This window comes from Cuculus canorus, chromosome 14, assembly GCF_017976375.1.
Source record: "Cuculus canorus isolate bCucCan1 chromosome 14, bCucCan1.pri, whole genome shotgun sequence".
NCBI classification, from domain to species: domain Eukaryota; kingdom Metazoa; phylum Chordata; class Aves; order Cuculiformes; family Cuculidae; genus Cuculus; species Cuculus canorus.
In genome coordinates this window covers 9,300,965-9,315,703 of record NC_071414.1, presented here as the reverse complement: position 1 = coordinate 9,315,703, position 14,739 = coordinate 9,300,965, and the positions used below count along the sequence as shown (strand labels likewise).

At 60.1% G+C, this 14,739-nt stretch overlaps 2 protein-coding genes across 3 annotated transcripts; one reads left to right on the top strand and one right to left on the bottom strand.

Moving 5' to 3' along the window:
* The first annotated feature begins 28 nt into the window (after positions 1-28).
* PCYOX1L (prenylcysteine oxidase 1 like) lies at positions 29-3,859 on the top strand. 2 transcript variants are annotated; one of them, XM_054079761.1, is made up of 7 exons: positions 29-405; positions 550-743; positions 1,195-1,401; positions 1,859-2,033; positions 2,121-2,332; positions 2,413-2,553; positions 3,049-3,859. In XM_054079761.1, exons 1-7 carry the CDS (start codon positions 386-388, stop codon positions 3,705-3,707), a joined length of 1,608 nt encoding a protein of 535 aa, XP_053935736.1. In that variant the 5' UTR covers positions 29-385; the 3' UTR covers positions 3,708-3,859. The 2 variants fall into 2 exon arrangements, with proteins under 2 accessions (XP_053935736.1, XP_053935735.1); XM_054079760.1 differs by lacking the exon at positions 29-405 and having other exon boundaries at positions 433-743.
* A 718-nt stretch (positions 3,860-4,577) lies between these two features.
* Positions 4,578-6,806, bottom strand: IL17B (interleukin 17B). Its single transcript, XM_009571667.2, has 3 exons — positions 6,711-6,806; positions 5,472-5,758; positions 4,578-5,255 (listed from the first exon to the last, which is right to left on the bottom strand). The coding sequence occupies exons 1-3, from the start codon at positions 6,729-6,731 to the stop codon at positions 5,000-5,002; spliced, it is 564 nt and encodes a 187-aa protein (XP_009569962.2). The 5' UTR covers positions 6,732-6,806; the 3' UTR covers positions 4,578-4,999.
* Between the last annotated feature and the right edge of the window lie 7,933 nt (positions 6,807-14,739).

The following is a 14,739-nucleotide window of genomic DNA, read 5'->3' as shown; positions in this document are numbered from 1 at the left end:
TGCCGGGGGGGGGGGGGGGGGGGGGGGGGGGTTGGTGTGCCACACCCAGCACTGCTGAATAGAATCATAGAATGGTTTGGGTTGGAAGTGACCTTAGGCACCATCTAATTCCAGTGCCCTCCCAGGGGCAGGAACCATTAAAGCCATTCCCCTATCACTACATGCCCTTGTAAAAAGTCTCTCCTCAGTTTTCCTGCAGCCCCTTCAGGTACTGGAAGGCTGCCATAAGGTCTCCCTGGAGCCTTCTCCTCTCCAGGCAGAACAACCCCAGCTCTCAGCGCGGCCCCATAGCAGAGGTGCTCCAGCCCTTGGATCATCTTCTTAGCCTCCTCTGGACCCATTCCAACAGTTCCATCTCCTTCTGCTGAGGATTCCAGAACTGGACATGGTACTCCAGGTACCCAGGTGAGGTCTCACGAGAGTGGAGTAAAGGGGCAGAATCCCTTCCCTCCCCGTGCGGTCCCACTGCTGTGGATGCAGCCCAGGGTATGCACTTATGTGGATGCATCCCGTTGGTTTTCCGGCTCACGTCGAGCTTCTCCTCACGAGAACCTTTGGCTCGGGCTGCCTTCTCTCGGCTGCTGCCCCGGCGCATCCGCGGAGCCGCGCGCATCCCCGCTCCTCGGCGGGGCGGGGCGGGGGCGGTGCTGCGGGCGCTCCGCACGCCATGGCCGCGCTGCTGCTGCTGCTGCCGCTGATGCTGCCCCTGCCCGCCGCCGCCCGCGCCCCGCCGCAAACCATCGGTACGAGCCGGGCCACCGCGGCGGGAGCTGGGCGAGCGGCCGGGTACCCCCCCCCACCCCGCTGCATCCCCCTGGCATCCCCTCTTCATCCCTGCTGCATCCCCCTGGCATCCCCCTTTCATCCTCGCTGCATCCCCCCAGCATTCTCTTGGTATCCCCACTGCATCCCCCTGGCATCCCTGCTGCATCCCCTTGGCATTCCCTTGGTATTCTCCCAGCATCCCCCTGGCATTCTCCTGGCATCTCCCTGGCATCCTTGCTACAACCCCTCCGTATCCCCACTGCATTCCCTCAGCATCCCCCTGGCATCCCCTCGGCACCCTCTTTCTCGCAGGCAGCGCTGGCCCCTTCTCTCCCTATGGCTGCGGAGGCTGGGGGGCAGGTGGGGGGCAGTGCCGCTGTCTCGGGGCACGCTGCTGACCCGGGCACCCTCGCCCCTCTCTGCCGGCAGCCGTGGTGGGCGCTGGGCTGGGCGGCTCGGCCGTCGCCTATTTCCTGCAGCAGCACTTCGGGCCGCAGGTGCAGCTGGACGTGTACGAGCCGGCGGGCGTGGGTGGGCGGCTGGCCACTGTCACCGTCAACAAGCAGCAGTACGAGAGCCGAGGAGCCTCCATCCACGCCCTCAGCCTCCACATGCAGAACTTCGTCAAGATCCTGGGTGAGCAGAGGCACCCACAACGCGCTGAGTTGTGGGGCTGCACCCTGGGGTGGTGGGGAGGGCTGCTGCCAGTCCACCTCGGCACCCTGGGCAGGTGATGAGCCCCTTGCTCTCCCTGTGACCCAGACTTGTTGTGCCCTGGAAGAGAAAGGGATGGGGCAGCCCAGCAGACCATCAGGGTCGGGGGTCCTGGTGGAATTAGTGCATGGGAGAGGGTACACAAAATCCCAGCAGTTTGTCCCAGCCAGCAGGATGTCAACTCCATGGGGTACCCCAACATATAGGGTCTGGCTGGGGTCCCAGTGCCTTGGTGTCTCACACTCCCTGGTGCTCCTCCAAGAGCTTCTTTGCCCACGTCTGTGCTGCGGTGGCGTTTGGTGCTGGCTTTCCCAGCCACCAGCCAGCCCCAGGGAGGCATGCGAGCCCAGTGGGGCCGGGGCCCCTCTGCTCCCTCCAGGCCTCAAGCACCGGCGCGAGGTGGCAGGGAAGAGTGCCATATTCAGTGGGGAGCATTTCGTCCTGGAGGAGACAGACTGGTACTTGCTCAACCTCTTCCGTCTCTGGTGGCACTATGGCATCAGCTTCCTGCGCCTGCAGATGTGGGTGGAGGAGGTGATGGAGAAGTTCATGAGGTAAGGATTTGCGGGGCTGGGGGAATGTGATGGGTCTTCTCCAGCACCGGGGGATCATCAGGTGCTCTGTGCTCTGATCCCCTCCAGGATCTACAAGTACCAGGCACATGGCTACGCCTTCTCCACCCTGGAGGAGCTGCTGCGCTCGCTGGGGGGTGACACCTTTGTCAACATGACGCAGCGCTCGGTGGCCGAATCCTTGCTGGAGGTGGGCGTTACACAGCGCTTCGTGGACGATGTCATCGCAGCCGTCCTGCGCTCCAGCTACGGGCAGTCAGTGCTGGTGCCCGCGTTTGCAGGTGAAACCAGGGACCCCCTCTCCTTCCAAGGTCCCCTCTGTGGGCAGGCTGTTGAGCCACACTCCTCTTCCTCTCCCCAGGAGCCATGTCGCTGGCAGGGGCCCAGGGCAGCACCTGGGCAGTGGAAGGAGGCAACAAGCTGGTGTGCTCAGGTCTGCTGAAGCTGACCAAAGCCAGTGTCATCCCGGCCAGGGTGACGGGCATCTCTCTGCACAGTTCGGGTGAGCCTGGGCATGGGGGTGCCACCAGCCTGGGTGCACCAGGATGGGAGTGTGGTGGTAGTGGCATAGAGATGCTGGGGCAGACAGAGGCTGGTCCTGGTAAAGCATCTGGGAGAGGGGCCTGGAATCTGTCCATCTCCTCCCCTTGTTTGATCTGGTGGGGGCCCTGCAGTACAGACATTGGCCCTGAGGTCCCTCAGGTCTCTTCTGTAGCACCATCCTTGTTGCAGGCTTGCTCCCTGATCTAGCGCAGCAGAAGGGCTGGGTAGCTGAGGTTAAAGGGGTGGGCTGTGCTGCCCAAATCCTCCTTGCTTCACTAGGCTGGGTTTCTCTGGATATTTTTTCCCACAGGTTTGGTAAAATCTTCTTTCCTCTTCCCTAAAGTCACTTCTCTGGTGTGTCCTGGAAAATGAGGGGATGGCTAGGTAAAAAGAGGTCTGGGCAATACATCGTGGGGTTTAGGGCTGCTCCTGACTGTCCACCATCTCTTTTCAGAGGGCAGATCCCTGTACCAGGTGCACTACGAGGGCAGTGAAGGCCCTGGCTCAGCTTTCTATGATATGGTGGTGGTGACAACTCCCCTGCACCCCAGCAGGAGCAACTTCACCTTTGAGAACTTTGAGCCACCCATTGCTGACTTCCCTGGAGCCTTCCAGCCCTCTGTCACCTCTGTGGTGCATGGCTACCTCAACTCTTCCTACTTCGGCTTCCCCGACCCCAAGCTCTTCCCCTTCGCCAGCATCCTCACCACCGATACCCCCAACCTCTTCTTCAATGCCATGGACAACATCTGTCCTGTCAACATCTCAGCAGCTTTCCGTCGCAAGCAGCCCCAGGAGGCTGCGGTGTGGCGTGTCCTCTCCCAGCAGCCACTGGACAAGCAGCAGCTGAAGACCCTCTTCAGGTCCTACTACTCGGTGCAGGTGACAGAGTGGCAGTCATATCCTCGCTATGATGCTGCCAAGTCCCTCCCACCCATCGTTCTGCACGAAAACCTCTTCTACCTCAGCGGTGTGGAGTGGGTGGCCAGCTCCATGGAGATGATAGCAGTGGCGGCCAAGAACGTGGCCCTGCTGGCTTACAACCGCTGGCATCAGGACCTGGACAAAATTGACCAGAAGGACTTGATGCACAAGGTGAAGACAGAGCTGTGATGCCTGTGAGGAGGTGGTGGGCCAGGAGCTTCTGCGTGTAGTGGCCTGGGGTGTATTTATTGCCTTGGGCACACCAGGGGGTTCAGGGCTGGGGGAAAGGAGATGGGCTGTGTCCTGGATGACTTAAATGTGCGTCGCTATCAGGAATACAATCCCTGCCCAGTGTTGCTGTGTGTCTGTACCTGCATGCCTCAATTTCTGTTCCTCCTCCTCCCCAGGCTTTACTGGGAAGGAGCCTGTGCCATTTTCTGTGACAAAGGGTCGCTGTGTATCTGGTTTTCGGAGGGACCTCGGGGGGCTTTCAAGGGCAAGGCTGGCTGGCATTGGCAGCAGATGGGTTCCCCTCAGTGAGTTGCCTGTCTCCCACCACAGCCTCTCCTGCTTTCCTGGCTTTATGGTTGGACTTGATGATCCTAGACATCTTTTCCAACCTTGAGATTCTGTGAAGCTTGGTGGCAGGGCTGGCCCTGGCTGGGCAGAAGGTCCTGTGGTCTCTCCCATGCCACGTGCGCATGGAGCCTCGACCCGCTTGCTCGCTCAGCACTCTGGGGATGGACGTGTATGATGGGCTGCCGCAGGTCCTGGCTTGCAGTGAGAGGTGCCTGCTGCCGGGTGCTCCCTGTTTCCAGGGGCATCCAGGCTTCCCTGACTGAGGCTTGGCTGTGTTTTGGGAAGTGGAGGAACTTCTCTGTGAGAAGGTTGGGCAGCACCCACCCCTGGGTGGGCAGGGCAGAGGAGCATCACGACGGGACGAGGCAAGGGGTGGCTCAGACGGGGGCCAGCGATGTGCTTTATTGAGGACCTCAGAAGCTGCCCAAACTGCGTTCTGCTTCCTCCGCTCCCCGGGCTGCCGGGCCTAGTGCAGAGGAGCGTGCGAGGGGGCAAGGGAGCGCTAGGGAGGACCCAGTGCGCGGATGGAGCAAACAAAGGCAAACAGAGGCTTTGGGAAAGGAGGTGGCCTGATCCTGCCTAGCCAGAGGGATCTAGGGGCAGCTGCCTCCCTCTCTCCCCCAGCCCACCCTGCTGAGCTACTTCCTGGAGGTGAGGGGGCTCAGGGTGGTGTCTCACTGCAAGGCTTGCTGCATAGATGAGTGTCCCCAAAGTGGCTGCTTGGGCTGAGGCTGATGGAGTCTGCAGGAGGATTCAGGGGAGCTGTTGGAGCTGTAGTCTCCTTGCACGGGGGCTCTTCTCACCCTAATGCTTGGCTGGGTGGCTCTCCCAGAGGGCTGGGAAGCTCAGGAAGCAAGAGCAAGCTGGTTAGATGCCCGGTTGCAGCAGTTAGCTCTGCAGCCTCAGAAGATGCATGTGCAGCCCACAGCAATGGTCTCCATGACCATCTGGTACTTCTTGTGACACTTCTTCCTGGAAGGCTTGTGCCCAGCCTCTCCTGCTTCCTGGCAAAGCAGCCGGCGGACGGGCAGCCGGCTGTAGATGGGAATGCTGGCCATGGTGCGGTCCTCCTGCATTGTGAATGGGTTGATGCAGCCAGTGCAGAGACATCGGGCTTCTGGGATGTCTGCTGGGATCCGTGTTGCATCGTGGTTTATGCTGGAGGAGAGGGAAAGCAAGATGAGGCTGGAGAGGTGGTAAGATGGGAGTCGGTGGGTGGCTAGGGAAGGGCAGGATACCAACACAGCCAGGTAAAAAAGGGTGCTGTGTCCCATCACACCCCCCAGCAGCCACCACCGTGATGCTGGAGCTGCCACAGTGCTCACTGGCACAGAGCTACCATGCATGACCCCTAGGTCCCTGCCCCAACCTCACCTGTAGGCCCAGGGGGACAGGCTCCTCCGGTTGGACCTCCAGAGCCTCAGGTTGACCTGGCACTTGGTGTCTCCTGGCTCGGAGCTGTTCCTCAGCTGGTGCACCATATCCTGGATGCTGCGTTCATAGTCTGCCATGGAGGTGTAGGAGTCATCTGGGGCCCAGGTCAGGGCAGGGGTGGCTGAAGGGGAGCGCACTGGGCCTCTTCTCCTGCCTTTTGCTGCCTTGCTTTGGTCCTTTGCTTCAGGGACCAGGACCATGGCAAAGGTGAAGATGCAGAGGAGAAGCTGAGGAGGAAGGAGGATGGTGTGTCACTGCATTGGGCTGCATGGTTGGCACGGAAGGGGAGCTCTCCCACCTCCCGTGGGTCACTGAGCGATGGCAGAACCACATTGGCTTTGTAGTGGCATATGCAACCCCCAAAGGGTGGGGGTGGCCTGCAGGCAAGACCCATGGAAGCACTCAAGGGCAGTTTGCAGGAGTGGTGGGCACAGGATCACAGTGAGCCCCCAGCCGAGCCCCAGCTGATGTGTGTGACTACAAAGCCTATCAGCCAAGTTGGAGCTGGCAATATGTGTTGCCCAAAGTGCCCCTGCCCAGGCTGAGCCCGGTCCTTTCCCTGTCCATCCCACGGTGGCTGCATGCTAAAGGGATGGGTACATCCTCAGCTCAAGCCATACCCAGGCAGCCTTTGGTTTAAAAGGAGCTTTAGAGATGAGACAGTCAAGAATGGGATCTTTATCCAAACCCTTCTCACCCTCCCTCTGTGCTCTGAGGATGGTGAGAGAGAAAAGAAAGATGCTTTTTCCTTTCCTTCTCCCTCCAGCCTTGCAGGGCCGAGCTCCCGTGTGCTGACAGCCGGCAGGCTGCCCAGCAGTGAACAAAGTTGCTTTCTGTAGTCCTGCTCCCTCCTATTCGTGTCCGTGCAGCTGCCCGCAGGCAGCCACGCACCCTGCCCGCTGTCCTGCACCCTGACCGGGGTGTGCAGTGCCCTGGGCAGGGACCAGGGGTTGTTTCCCCCCTCCAGTGCCAGCCTGTCCAGTTAAACCGTCACAGCTTTGCTCTCCGAGGCTGTTGCATCCTCACTGTGCCAGGCATGGGAGCAATGGGCCTGGCAGACCACAGTGTGCATCGCCAAAGCAAACAAACCCAGGTAGCCACCCGTAAACAAGCGTGCAAATAATCATACTAAAGAAGGAAAACAAGGAGCGCGCCCTGGGCCACTGTGCAGTCACCTACCACGTTTGGAGCCTGCTCCATCGCCGCTGAGGGGCTGCCGGCCGATGTCCTGCAGTGTGCCTGGCACCAACAGAGCTGGGGAGCTAAAAAGGGAAAGCCCCAGCCCCTGGCTCCGCTCTGCCGGAGGTGTGTCCGGTCCCCGAGGTGCCAGGGAGCCTCGCCGCCGGCAGGGCTGGGGGCCAGCATGGTCTGGGACTTGGCCACCCACTGCCTCCCTGGCCGCTGGCTCCACGGCAGCGGTGCGGGTGGTGGCGGGTCCCCTGCAGACCATGCAGCCTGGAGGGGCTCATGGGCAATAACCTGCCCTGGGGCTGGGGGTGCTACAGCACGGTCACTGCGCTGCCAGGGCCAGGAGGGACCCGGCTGGTGGAGCAGGGGCTCCTGTGGGCTGTGTCCTGACGGGCAGCAAGGTGTGCCAGTAGCCTCCAGCTGTCCTGCTGTCCCGGTGGGCACAGCTGGGACCCACCGTCATCTGTGTGCCACCACCAGACCCTTCTGCCCAGCAGGGAGACAGTGGCACCTACCCCTTCCTGCACCCCTGGTCTGTCTGTCCCCAATCCTGCCCCTCACCCCCTGGGTACACACCAACTCTGCTCGCAGCTGGCCTTGGGGCTGAGCCCCAGAGCTGCAGGGTGGTAGGTGTTAGAGGTGGGTGCTGCCCCTGCCCATCCCACACCGCCCGGGACCGGGCACCGGGGCGCGGTGGGGGAAACTGAGGCACAGGAGGTGCCGGTTTTCAAGCCCCGTCTTAGGCAGCCTCTCTCGCTGCCCCGGACGAGGGCCGAGGGCAGCAGCAGTCCCCTTGTCCTGGGTTGTCCCTGTCCCTGCAGCCAGGCAGCCGCTGTGCCACACGATGGTGCTGTCCTCCACCCAACCTCCGTCCTTCCTCGTTGTATCCCTCCTTCCTTCTTCCCCTTCAGCTCTCCTCCCCTCCTCGCATCTCTCCTCCCCTCCCTGCATCCCTTCTCCTCTCCATCCCTCCCTGCATCTCCCCTCTCTTCCATCCCTCCCTCCTCTCCACCCTGCCTCCCTCCACCCCTCCATCCCCAGACAGCGAAGGGAGGCAGGGGTGCTTGGTGCTGCCCTCAGCTCACGGACAGCAGGGTGGAGGTGCCCCTGCTCCCTCCCCAGCACCACCAGCGTTTGTGGAAGCACTAGATGTTGAGCTTCCCTCTGCCTCCCAACTCTGTTCACATCTCCAGGGTTCCAAAGGCCCTTGTGCTTTGTAGGGTGGTGGGAAATTTCCCTTCCCTTGGCCGAGTCCATGAACTGGGCCTCTAGAAAACCACATAAATAGGGTAAAACTCACTGTTACCCCCAACTCACACTGCCTCTCTTCCCTTCCCAGCGTCACCATCCTGGGATGCAGCAGGAACGCAGCCTGGCTGCTCCCACTGCAGCGGAGCCCCAGCCCATGTTAAGATCCCCCAGGTCAGCCCCAGCGGAGCATTTCAGGGTACTTGCTGTCCCCTCAGGTGACATCTGGTGCTCTGCACTAAGCACCACATGTGCCTTTTGTTGCCTCAGGGACCTGGTAGAGAGGATGCGGCCATAGCAGGAGCGCTGCAGCTGCCCGCCTTTGCTGCACCAGGCAGCACAGCATCTCCTCGCCCTCCACCACCAGCCTTTTCTGCGGTGCTGAGCCAGTCCCTGCCTGCACCCCAATGATTTCCCCTCCCTGGTCTGTGATCCCCCAGGAAGGGCCAGTCAGCAGCCCCAGGTCTGGGGTGCTCGAAGAGTGCCGTCTGCCTGCGTGTGCCGCAGCCGCCTGCGTTGTGTCAGCACTCGACAATGCTGTTTACACATGAGAGAGACTCAGAGGCATCCACGCCGGCAGCCAGTTACCCAGTTTTGATCTTTTTTGGTGAAAAGGAAACCAGGGCTTTTCAGACATGGCCAAATTTGATAAGCTGGAGGAGGCAGGGGCGGGCTTGGGAGGCTTTTCCCCACTGCCTTTGTGCAAGGGAAGGGGCCATGGCATGCTGGCAGCTGGGTTGTGGCCAGCCCCTGCCTCCTGGCTGGGGCAAAGTGCCTGGGGGGCTCTGTGTGCCTGTGCTGGTCACAGTGCCGTCCCTTCGAGAGTGAGGTGCGAGGGAGAGGATAGCTGGGGATGGCTGGAAACTCCTGCCCTCCTCCCCTGAGAGTGGGTTACCCAGAGGGGAAAGGGGGGGTGCTTTTTGGTTTTGTTGTACGTGCTCATCCCTGCTCCTTCCCACCACATTGCCCCATTGCCACTGGAAACTTGGGTGGAAAGCAGAGCCCAGGGAGTGGGAACAGGCCCCCAAACAGGGCAGGAGGGGCTACAAAGGTAGGTTCTACCTGCCATGAGTAAACCCAGGCGCCTGTTTCACAGCGTAACTGTCACTGAACCTACTGCCATGCTCTTAGCTGGACACAAGCTCCTGGGGTAGAAGGATGCAGGGCAGCTGTGCTGTGCCGCGCCGTGCCGTGCCGTGCCATGCTAGATGGGAGGGATGCGCTGGCCAGGAAACATGTGACAGGGCACACAGAGACAGGGGCCACAGGTAGGGGAATGGGGGGAAAGCAACCACAGTTCCCATTCTGGCAGAAAGTAGCTTTTTGCCTTTTTTTTCCAAGCAGGAATGTATCTACTGGGGCAGGAGCTGCTGGCGTGGGGTCTGCGGTGCCCTTCACCTGCAGCAGGCACTGGGCAGCAGCACTGCTGGTGCCATACTGCAGGGCATGGCCACTTCTCAGGGCAGCAGACTGCTCCTGAGCTGGAATCCTCCCGGGGGTTTATGAGGCCACAGCACACTCACCCACCAGCCGGGGCTGGCGGGAGGCTCCAACACGGTCACGGCATCTCTTATATCTGTACGAGCAACATTTTCCACTCATCAAACATAAGCATATCCTGGCAAGCCAGCCTCGCCAGAGCCAGCCCCATGCCCTGGCTGGGAGGAGGGCTGGAGCCACTGGCGTGGGGGACCAAGACGGAGCCCCTCGCATTCCCCTCCACCCTCTGGCAGGTAGCGCCGAGCTGGCCGCGCGGGCTCACATCCATATTTGCACAAAGGCCCGCTCAGCGCGCGAGCAGCTCTAGAGACATCCGAGCCAAAAAGGCTTATTTTAAGCTTGCTGGAAAAAGAACATTGTTTGGTGGGAATTAATACTCCACGTTCTCAAAAAAGGGAAAAACAAAAAGTGCTTAATTCTGCCGGCTCCTGGCGCTACATAAACACAGCCACAGCCCTGCTGGCCAGGGTGGTCAGGAATTTGTTGCTGGCATAGAGGAGGGTGGGTGCCCTCCCCTGGGAGTTGTCCTGGAACATGGACCTGTCCCCTCCTGCACCCCCATGACGCCAGTGCTGTCCCCAGAGTCCTCACCCTGGTGGGAAGGGTTTTCCCATGGGAAGGAAGGGGCATCACTGATGCAGATGCTGCAGCCGCAGAGCCACCCTGACGTGCTGAGCCACCACCCAGGGGCAGGAGGGGTGATCGTGGTGGCCACATGAGGGGCTGGATGAGCTGTCATCATCCTAGGGTCTCCTTGTGCCTGGATTCTGCGTCAAAGGACATGATTACTTACATAGCACTAATCCAGCTATCTTAGCCGCCCCACAGCCTCCTAGGGCAGGGAGCTGGGTGATGCTCCAGGCTGTCTGCAAATCACGCCCTTTGGATCACATGCGTGAGACAACAGCCAGGCTTTGGTGTTGGGAGGCAGAGCTGTGCAGGGCTGTTCTTTGGGGCTGGGGACCGCGGGGCCGGCAGCGCCCTGGCCTGCCCACCCCCAGACGGGAGGCTCATGGGGAGCTGGAGGCGTCAAGAAAGCAGCTGCTGGCAGTTCTGAGACAGCGAGGCAGGAGGGAGGCTGCACGTCCAGCACATCCTGCTGCAGCCCCGCCGGCGCATCCATCAGCCGCCCAGCGTTTACAGCACGTCACTGGTTACATGATCCAGACACTCAGGTTCCTCCTGTCCTGCTCCTCTCCTGCCTTTTGTTTTCTTTTGCTTTCTGCTCATGGAGACAGAACACCTGATGGAAAAATCCCGCTCCCCATGCTGGAAACACCCGCTTCCTTCCGCCCCTGCCTGGCGCAGCGCCTGGAGCGCTGCAGGCTCCCTGCTCCTGCTGCCCCATGTCTGGCTGACCCTGGGGTGGCTGTGGAGGGGATGAGAGGGGACGGTGTGAGGGCATGGCAGGGACAGACCCTTGTCCCAGCCGGCCCCCTCTAGGTTCTTTGTGCTGGGCAGTCCCATCTCCCCACAGGATGGAGCAGGGCAGAAGCACAATCATCTCCAGGCAGGGAGGCTGCAGGGACCCCCGAGACACCATCAGGTCATGGGTCCCCTCAGTCTGCCAGGCTTGATGGGCACCTTGCTCCCTTCATGTTCTCCCATGCTTGCCCTCCCACCTTTCCCAGCCCTTTGGGCTTCTGGCCTCAGACCATACTGGCTGTGCCACACTGCCCACCGGCGCAGAGGATGGACAGGCAATGCTGGGTTTTCAAATAACTCAGTTTTGCTTCCACCACACAGCCTAAGCCAGCAGTCCTAGTGGCTGGATGCAAGCCCCTGAGCACCTTGGAGTGGTGGCTGCATTTTGTGCTGGACTTCAAAGGTGAGACAAGGTCCTAATTGGACACCCTCCTGACTCCTGGGTGCAGGAAGGACTGTCCTACCAACCCCATCTAGGGCACAGGGAGCAGCCTGGAGCCAACCCTTCTGCCTTCCTCATAAGGCCACAGGGCCAGAGGGAGCTCCCAGGGATGTGCTTCCAGGGCAGCAATGCCCTACAGGTCTGCGAAGAGAAAGCCTCTTACTTTAGGGCTTTGGTAGCTTTTGCTTGTGGGCAGTTATCCAAGTTCCCAGTTTCCCAGGGCAAGGCAGAGGGCAGAGGGAAATGGAAAGCTCGACAACTGCCCTGGCGCCTGCCCTGGAGTGTCGTGCTCAAGCCTCCTCCTCATGGCCCTGGGCATAGGGCCACTGTGGTACATGTGAAGAACCCTGAGCTCCTGAAGGGTCATCACCAGAGAGCAAGAAAAGTCTCCTTCCTCGGTCCCCATCCCCTGCTCATATGTTGTGCTGTTTTAGCAGTTCCTGGAGGGGAGGAATCAACAAAGCAGCACAGGCCGGTCCTGAAGGTCACCTTCAGAGCTGCTCCAGCCCAGCTTGGCCATTAATCAAGTTGTCCTGCCTCTGGAAGGGAGATGGTGCATGCACAGGGTGAAGGAGGCAGGGGCTGCCCGCTCCATTATGATACAGTGGCTGAGAAACACCAGCCTGCCCTCTCACAGCCTCCTCTGATGTTGGGCAGTAGACGAACAGCCCATAAATTCGGTGTGATTGGATGTTAGCAGGGGTCAGGGGAGAGGGGTTTCTTTTATCGCTCCTGGGTCTCTTGGGAAGGTGGGAGCAGCCCCGCAGAGGCTGCCTGGGGTCTCCCTCTCTGTTGCTGCCCTTCTGCATCGCCCTGTGGGCAGCTGGCAGCTCGTGGTCCCGGGGCCTTCCCGGGGTGGAAGTGGGGCTGTCCTGGCCACCCAGGACCACCCAGACCTTCACACCCAGCCGAGGGGGCTGGAGGTCGGCTAGGGGGGGAAATCACTTTTGTGAAGATACTGAAACTGAATCTGCCACGAGGAGGGATCGCTGGGCAGCATCTTAGTGAAGGAGTAACAAAAACAAACCCGCGCTGAGGAATCCTGCTTTGCCCCAAATGTTTTTCTTATGGAGTTGTAATAAGACAAGAGTTGTAAAGATAGTAACCTCCTAAACATTACCTTATTAAGGCTTCTCAGAAACCACAGGGCAAGACCCCTCTGGGTCATGGAACAAGAGAGCAGCATCCAGCGAACAAACAGAGGCTAACGTTACATTTTTCACTTCATTTAGGAAACCTGGATTCTAATTATAGGGTTTGTTTAATGGCAGCAATGGTGCTTCACTCAAAGCCAGCCCACTGAGAGCAGGGGCTGTGTGGCTGTGGGGAGGGGAGAGGCGTCGGAGGGTGGTGGGGGCCAGGAGATGCCAGTTCTTTGCTGGCTCCGGGGGGGAGCTGCTGGTTTCCCAGCACATGGGGGTGAGCTCAGCACCCGCAGGCATGGGCTGCCTAATGCAGCCATGAGGATGGGGGTCGGATGCCATGTGGGAGGGCTCTGCGCCCAGGGGAGAGCCCCAGCGTGTCCTGGGGACATGCCACACATGCTGTTGTAGCTCTGTGCCATATAACTAAGGTTTATCTGCAGCAGAGGGAAGGGGATGCCACTGCAGCAGGGCTGTGCTCCGTGCAATTCCCTTCGCGTGCCCAGCCTGGCCCACGCTCAGTCCCGCACCCTGGTGACTGCAGGCAGACCAGCTGGGAGCTGGGTGCCCCTGGAGCATGGCAAGATCAAGCCTTGTCCTGCCACAGGGCCACTGGTTCTATGTGTGTGCAGGAATGGAAACAAGCAGGGATTTTTTTCCCCCTAGCCTACTGCCAGCAGCCCCAAGGAAATCCTTCATGCTCCTGTCCAGGTACTTCATCAGTGGCTCTGGCTCCTTGGAGGACACCAGCTGCTTCTCTCCCCTGGGTTTGAGCATGCTTCTGGCAGATTCAGGCACTGCTGCTCCAGTCCTTGCTTTCCTGGCAGATGCTGAGCATCTCCCTGGGGCTCTGTTGGTGTCTGATTTCCCATATCTTGTATTCTCCCCGCACGGAGCAGAGCTGGCCTGCTGGCCCCATGGTCCCCATTGCAGGGTAGGGAGCAGAGCTGAGCACGCAGCCGTTCCTGCACTTGCCTGTTGTGTGATCCTCCGGCGGCAGTGTTCATTGCTGCAGGGTGCCTGGGGTGGAGGGAGAGTGTGTGTATGTGTGTGTGAGTGAGTGCATGTGTGTAGAGGTGGGAAAAGCACAGTCCGGTTCCCTGCTTCTCCTTTCCGGCAGCTGGCAGGCCAGCAGCCTCCCAGAGGACTCACCCCCTCCTTGGGCTGAGCCCTGTTGCTGGTATAACTCCTCCACACTGGTTTTGCTCTCCACTGTCCCCATGCTCACACCTCGGGGCACCATTCCCAGAGCCAGCTGGTGAGGCCGGGTGCTCCACAGCAGCCTGGCCAGGTGCTGCCTCTCCTCCTCGCCTCTTTAACTCCCAGAGTGACTTGCCTACAGTCCCCCTTGCCAGCAGTGAGTGTTTCTGCTGCAGCTGAGCAAAACCAGGCTAGCTGGTGCAGAGCTGGCTTTGCCAGCTTGCTTCCTTTCAATCCGCCTAGGTGAGCTGGATGTCTCCAAGCTCCCATCTTCCTGCCTGCAAAAGGCAGCAGGGCTTCATTTGTAGCTCAGACCCTCCAGAGATGCCTGCAAAAATCCAGAGCTGTGCCACTCAGTTTGCACGGGCATGGGGCGAGTTGGGAGAGGGAGCTGGTGGCTGGTAACAGCCTCAGTGTGGGAGGGATGTCCTGAAGGTGAACAGAGGTGCTGTAGGGATGCTTGGCTCCTGCAGCAGGGACCGCAGTGCTGAGGCGGTGCATAAGTTTGGAAGGAGCAGGAGGGATGCCATGCACTCCACTTTGTCCCTGTACAAAGCTTGACACAACGGCAAAAGGGCCCTGGTCGTGGCTCTGGGGCTGCCCCCAACTCTCAGTCTCAGGGATCCAGGCATGGTAGGACTCCTTTCCCAGCCCCTCCAGGATGTGTTGCTGGTGGAAGTCCTGCCCTGCCAGACTCTTGCTCCACATTTGTCCCCACCATGTCTCAGGCAGTGCATGCACATCCCCAGGCACCAGGAGTGCACAGCCATGTGCCTGCGCATGGCTCAGGATTGACCTCCTCCCTGCGAACCAGGGGACAGCTCAGGGCATGAGACCCCAGGGAGTGATACCACCTTGGAAAATCCAGAGGAGAAGCTGTTGGTACCCCCACCTTACTTCCACAGCTCTCCCTTGGTGATCAGTTGCTGCAGAGGACCCTACAGTGACTGCTTCCTCTTCCTTTTGCTGCTGCCTTCAGCTGTATTGCTCAGAGGGGCTCAGTAGGGCAGTGGTATCCAGAGAAGACACAACCCCCTTTCTTGCCATGCTGGGACTGATGTCC

Coding starts and splice junctions, on each gene's coding strand:
- PCYOX1L (XM_054079760.1), top strand. CDS start 497: ATGTGGATGCATCCCGTTGGTTTTCCGGCTCACGTCGAGCTTCTCCTC. Junction 744..1,194: donor CGCCCCGCCGCAAACCATCG/GTACGAGCCGGG, acceptor CTCTGCCGGCAG/CCGTGGTGGGCGCTGGGCTG. Junction 2,034..2,120: donor GTGATGGAGAAGTTCATGAG/GTAAGGATTTGC, acceptor GATCCCCTCCAG/GATCTACAAGTACCAGGCAC.
- IL17B (XM_009571667.2), bottom strand. CDS start 6,731: ATGGAGCAGGCTCCAAACGTG. Junction 5,759..6,710: donor TGGAGCAGGCTCCAAACGTG/GTAGGTGACTGC, acceptor CTTCCTCCTCAG/CTTCTCCTCTGCATCTTCAC. Junction 5,256..5,471: donor CTGTCCCCCTGGGCCTACAG/GTGAGGTTGGGG, acceptor CCTCTCCTCCAG/CATAAACCACGATGCAACAC.